At 53.2% G+C, this 6,529-nt stretch overlaps 1 protein-coding gene across 1 annotated transcript; it reads left to right on the top strand.

The window, feature by feature from the left end:
• The first annotated feature begins 935 nt into the window (after positions 1–935).
• LOC101757499 (snakin-2) lies at positions 936–1,862 on the top strand. The gene is made up of 3 exons (XM_004975831.2): positions 936–1,134; positions 1,263–1,335; positions 1,423–1,862. Exons 1-3 carry the CDS (start codon positions 1,060–1,062, stop codon positions 1,605–1,607), a joined length of 333 nt encoding a protein of 110 aa, XP_004975888.1. The 5' UTR covers positions 936–1,059; the 3' UTR covers positions 1,608–1,862.
• Positions 1,863–6,529: the final 4,667 nt, after the last annotated feature.

Below are 6,529 nucleotides of genomic sequence, written 5' to 3'. Positions count from 1 at the left end.
GGGCCAAAATTTACTCACTATCACATCGAATGTTTAGATACTAATGGTTACAGGATCAAAGTTTAGTCACTATCACATCAAATGTTTAGATACTAATTAGATAGTTAAATATAAATTAATTATAAAATCAATTGCACTTAATTCACGAGATGAATCTATTAAGTCTAATTAGTACATGATTTGACAATGTGATGTTACACTAAACATGTGCTAATCATGAATTAATTAGACTTAATAGATTCGTTTCGCTCCATCTGTGTAATTAGTTTTATAATTAATTCATATTTAATCCTTCTAATTAGTCTCTAAAGATTTAATGTGACATGAATTAAACTTTAACTTAATGATCAAACATATCTTGGGGGGCGCCGCAGCGTATTTACAGAAGGGGCGCTCTGCGGCGCCCGCTCGGCTCAAAACAACGGAACAGCCTGACAGCCATGGCGGAAAATGGCTCACGAGTCACGACTCCAAGAAAACGCCATGGTTCACACTTCACAGCTTGGCGGTCCAACACGCCGTTGTTCGTTTTTCTACGGTAAACACAGCATTTGCGTGGAACCTTTTGCCCTTTCCTCGTTAGCCTGCCGGCACTCGAAGTCTCCAAGCAAATGTTGGATAAATACGAGGCGATTTTGAGCCGTCTGTCTTTCTACTCTCTCAGGGAAAGGCAAATGTTGTGGCGCCCCGTGATGGCGGCAAGGCAAAGCCCATTTACCTGCTGTATTAACTGACGCCGGTAGTACGTGTCAAGGCGATTGGATGAGGCAGAGGCACCGCAGAGGCAGGCCGGCCACCTGCGCCCTCCGCTGGGCGCCAACCTGGCGCATTGACCCGGGACCGTGGTCACACACCCTGACGCGCCACGTCAGTACGTCACGGCATCATCACCTCCACAGCAGCTGCAGGCCAGCACACTCCCAGCTTGCCTTTACTCCGTGTCTATTAACCATCACTACTGACCAGCCCCGCCAGGCCGCCACACAAGAAACGACGGAGCGGGAAGACTCTCCACAGCTCTCAATAAAGCTCTTCCAGTCCAGTCTCCGGCCGGCATCGATGGCGCCCGGCAAGCTCGCAGCGGCCGTCGCCCTGGTGGCAACTCTCCTCCTGCTCAGCAACAGCAACATCAAGGTAACCAAATAGAGCAGCTGCCACTTGATTCAGAGAGCTCACGGATGCATCCGTGCAAAGTGACTAGCGCGTTCTTGCTCTCTCGCCTGGTTCTGCTCTGAACTCGCTCTCTGGGTGTTTTTGGCCAGGCTGCTCCGGGCGGCTATCCGCCGGCTCCTCCCGTCGGTCCTCCGCCGCACCAGATCGTCGACCCCGCCAAAGGTACGCGCCGCCGACGCACAGACCTCTCTGTTCACGACGATGCTTGGCGTCGCCGCTTAACGCCTGCAACATTTTTCTTGGGCGCAGACTGCGGGGGCGCCTGCGACGTGCGGTGCGGCGCGCACTCGCGCAAGAACCGGTGCACCCGGGCGTGCCTCAAGTGCTGCAGCGTCTGTCGCTGCGTGCCGGCGGGCACGGCCGGCAACCAGGAGACCTGCGGCAAGTGCTACACGGACTGGACCACGCACGGCAACAGGACGAAATGCCCGTGAGCGTCTGCGCGGTGGGTGTGGCCGGTGAGAGCGTGCTCCCCGGCCGAAAGCACCATGTGTTTGTTTGTACTATGATCCATCGGCTTAGTTGTAGCTAGCTCGTGGTTGCTGTGCTCTGCTGTTTCTTTGTTGGGTTCTTTCTTTCGTTGGTGGTCTCTGCGTTCCCGTGTAAAAAAAGAGTGAGGCGTTTTCTCTAGATGTAAAATCCCTCTGGGTTGGATTGGATCAATGCAACATCTTTATATTTGCACGCTAGTTTTACCCGTGCCTGTCTTAGGCGTAAAGCGTTTTACCCGTGCCTGTCCTAGGCGTACCCCAATAAAATTTAAAGTTTAGTGCTATGTCACATTATTTGATCCTAATTAGGAGTATTAAATAATTAGGAGTATTAAATATAGGGTAATTATAAAGGAGTATTAAATATAGGGTAATTATAAAACTAATTGCACAGATAGAGTCTAATTTGCGAGATGAATCTATTAAGTCTAATTATTTCATGATTTTACAATGTGGTGCCGTAGTAACCATTTGCTAATGATGGATTAATTAGGCTTAATATATTCGTCTCGAGAATTAGCACAGGATTCTGCAATTAGTTTTATAATTAGCTCATGTTTGCTAATGTTGGATTAATTAAGTTTAATATATTCGTCTCGCGAATTAACACATGATTCTGCAATTAGTTTTATAATTAGCTCATATTTAGTCCTCCTAATTAGCATCCGAACATCCGACGTGACACTGCTAAATTTAGCACTGATATCCAAACAACAAACAACCCAACCCATTAGTTTTGTATGCTAGTTTATCGTGATAATTAATTTTCTTTGCAACATTTTTACTTTTTACAACGTTGAATCTTTTTCTAACTCCAATAGTACCTGATCCTTGTAAAAGCTTCGTCTGTTAGCATTGTTGGTTCGTCTTATGATGATCAGAAAAGAACATGCTACACGATACATGTGACTTTGCTACCTGTTTCAGCTCCAAAACGGTGTAAAAATCCAGTTGTCCTAGCAGTAAAACCCTGTTGCCGCATGCTCTGACACTCCACCATCATGTACGGCAAGCACAGCAGGGTTACTAGAACGATCACAATAGTTTATCGCCGACCAACTGCTGCAAAACGTATATGCCATGCTGTCAAGTAAGATTAGGAGAAGCTTAGCGGATAGAATCTTAGAAGCAACATGCAAGAAGAAAGTGGTGAACAACTCCTGCAAAGGCATGTGCCAAGGTGTCGACTCCATCCGCTTTACCTTCACTGTAGCGGTGCAGACTGTGTCGCACGCGCCCTGTCGTGTTGCTCGAGCCGCACATATAGGGTGCGTTTGGTTTGGAGACAAGAAGGGATGGGACGGTGCCGTTCCTATTTTTTGGGATGGGATCATCCCGTCTTATGTTTGGTTGAGAGGGATGAATTCATCCCAGTTTTTTGTTTGGTACGATGGATTGAAAACGAGGGACGGATGGCTCGGGTAACACCGTTAGCTACATGTGTTTAGTGGGACCCACATGTCATATATGGGCCCACATGTCATCTTCTTTTCTTTTTTTTTTCTCCTCATCCTTATCTTCTCCAACCCGCTAGAGCTCCCGAAGGCCCAGGCTGCACGGCCCCTGCTCGCCCGCCGGAGCTCCGCGCCGCCCCCGCTCGCCCCCGCCGGAGGTCCCTGTCGCCCCGGCCGCGCCGCCCCCGCTCGCCCCCGCCGGAGGTCCCAACCGCGCCGCCCCCGCTCGCCCCAGGCCGCGCCGCCGGAGGTACCCGCTCGCCCCAGGATGCGCCGCCGGAGGGGCCTGCTGGCCGTGGGCACCGGCCGCGGCGCCGGGGTGCTCGCCCCGCCGGCTGGACCCGCTTGCTCCGGCGGCCGCTCGTCCCAGGCCACGCCGTCGGAGGTCCCTGCCGGCCGCCGACCCTGGGCACCGGCCGCGCCACTGGAGGACCCCGTCCTGCCGGAGACGAAGCAGCCCCGCGCCAGTCTTGCGAACGGAGAAGGACGGAGCAGACGGCGCCCGAAGTGGGATGACTCTGTCCGCTCGTTTTGGCCGGACGGGGTCATCCCGCATCTTGGGAGCATATTCCCATTTGTGGACCGTCCCGTCCCTCGTGACTCCGAACCAAACACTATCAAATTTGGGACCGTCCCGCCCCGTCCCGTCCCGTCCCCGGTACCAAACACACCCATAGTGTCTGTCCATGAGACCATGGCTCCATGGCCAAGGCTGGTCACGCACGCCTGGATAGCAGGTGCAGCGCCACCAACCACCACCAAGCTTTGTCACTGCCGTGCATGCGCCCGTACCGCGTGGAGACCCACTGGAGGTCAGGAACCTTAGCGGCCTAAAATCCAGCAGCAAGGAAATCACGACGACATGAAAGACTGACATTCAGGGTTAGGCCCTCTTTTGTTTGTGGATCGCAAGTTGTTATATGAAACAGGCAAGCATCTAACAATCTGTTTTCCCAATTTGTAGACTGCAATCCATAATCTGCAAAGCTAAAACAAACCCATTAGCTCTGCGTTTGAAAGTCCCGTCTGGTTCGTCCGACTACACGAGTGAACATTCGAGTCGGTCATGCCCACGAGCCCGCCCGATGCGGCACTCCAAAGACCTCCAAAGTCCCGGCCTATCCAACAACCGAGTTCCTAATATCAGCCCACGAGCCCGTTGCGGCACTCCCAGGACGGTCCAGCAACGGGCAAACTGCCCGCATCGGGCCGCTGCCCAAAACGACGACGCGGAACGGCCCTCTCTCTCGTCGTCACGCGCGCGCGAGGGGCCAGGAGGAATCTCGTCCGGCAACCCCAGCCCAGCCCAGAAACACGAGCCAGCAGGCGGCCAGGCCAGGTGCTCGTCAATTTTATTAGTTTGCCGTGACAAAGTTTATGCAGTTTTTTAAAAAAAATTAAGTTTATGCAGATTTAGAGCAACTCCAAGAGGCTACTAATCTTACCCCCAATACTTTTTTAAGGAAAAAAGAGAGAAAAAATGAACTCCAACAATCCACCTAAACATTCCTCAATTTTTTAGCGATGCTAAAAACACCTGCCACCGCGTATATTTTAGCGTTAGCGTTCCTCCCCCAATCCTGATTCCCGCACGCCTGCGCGTCCCTTCCGATGGGCCCAATACGATAACGTGGCCTGTGTTTGAAATATTAGGAGCTATTTATTAGCGATCTGCTGTGGACTGATATATTTTTGGAGAATTTTTTTTTTGGAGAACCTCCAATATATAGTTTTGAGGAAGAATTTTCTAAGATACTCTTGGAGTTGCTCTATCACCGCTGTATTCTCAGCATGTGCGGTGTACGTATGCACGGGGTCGGGTCAGCTTCAGCTGGTCCCCTGACCAATTCATTTCCCGTTCGGCCGCGTCCTGTCCTCGGGATATAACTGTGGTCGCTCGGCACCTCTTGTCATGAGCCATCAGCCATCACCTGTGTATGCGTAGGCCTATCCTGCCTGTGGATGTGCGCGCCTCGCACCAGCTACGTCGTCGTCGTGAGCTGTATCCTGTTCGCGCATCACCTGCTGGCGGCGTCCCCAGCTGTCCGAGGACCGCGACCGTTGCGGCCCTGATCCCCTCCCCTCCTCCTCCGTGCATTGTCGTCGATATCCCGCAGATTTGGCATCTCGACGGTCACGCCGCGCGTGCATGTGAACCCTGAAGCGTGCGCCAAAAGGATTGGATTTCCAGAGTCCAGACTCCAACGCAGACGACGCGCTGTCCTCTCCTCTTGTGGGTTGCCATGCCTAGCGCGGCAGGCTAGGGCTCTATGCCTCTATCTCAACGGTATTGGAAACCCAGCTGTACGCTACCGGCTACCAGGAACGGACGGAGTGGACGACATGGTGGAGAATGCGTGCGCGCCGGGGCTCGCTGTGGCTGGGCTATCCAACGCGTAGTGCGCTCGCTGCTGTAGGTTGTAGCGTCCTGCCGCTGGCGCCGCGTGTCTCGCCGGATGCGGCATGGCGGCCGTCCGATGGTTCCCGGCCGCGTGCATTTCCCACCGCCCGGCCACTGGGCTACACTGCTGAACTACTTTCTTCTTTCTTGCTGCAAATGTTGCAAACCAAATTAAGGTAACTAGCTCCTCCTCGCTTGGTGTGACACTAGAGTAGTAACCACAGTCAACAACCTATGCGCAGGTATCGTAACGGCGAAGTGAAGTACTCGCTGACTGAGATGGCTGCTTTGGACGGGAGCTCCGGAGATGAAAACCTCCACGCCATGATCCTAGCTTTCAGTTTGGCGTGCTTTCCGCGTGGGCACGTTCAGCAGGGGCGTCTCTGGGCTCTGGCGCGGTGCACCGTGCCGTGCACCCCGGCTCGGATGCCCATGGAGCCCGGGCAAAAAAATGTAGCGGGATGCGTGGCCACAGGACACGGTTGCGTCGGTTGGTGCGTCTCCGCTTTATTGCCGCCACGGTCCCCATGGTCCTCTCGGCGATTCACCACTAGCCAAAAAGTGAGCCCGTTGGGGAATTTGTTCTGCACTACGGAAAAAGGCCGCTACTGATGCTACCCTGTCGATGCCAATGAGCTGTTGCCGCCGCAAATACTTCAGGGTAAACTTTGGGTAAACCTCGACACGGCACTAGGAGAGCACTTGTCTTCAGGGTTCAGGCCTGCATTGTCCATCATCTTTGGGGACGGCGCGCTGATGCTCAGATGGGATACGATCCCAGGCGCGGATTTGTTTTTAACGTGGATCACTGTGCCAAACAACATAATCTAGGACAGTATCTACCGCCGCGCTGGAGAAAACAAAGGTGAAAACCCAAAACATCCGTCCGTCATCGGTCGTCCTGCTCCTGCCGCCTCGAGCTAACAAACCACCGCGTTCCGCCTCCGCACCGCACTCTCCTCCGTCCTCCCCCCTTAAACCCCGCAATCAATTCGCTCGCCACTACACAC

The sequence above is a fragment of the Setaria italica genome, chromosome VII (genome assembly GCF_000263155.2).
Source record: "Setaria italica strain Yugu1 chromosome VII, Setaria_italica_v2.0, whole genome shotgun sequence".
NCBI classification, from domain to species: domain Eukaryota; kingdom Viridiplantae; phylum Streptophyta; class Magnoliopsida; order Poales; family Poaceae; genus Setaria; species Setaria italica.
Note: the sequence above shows the minus strand (reverse complement) of the source record. Positions and strands in the feature narration are given on the sequence as shown.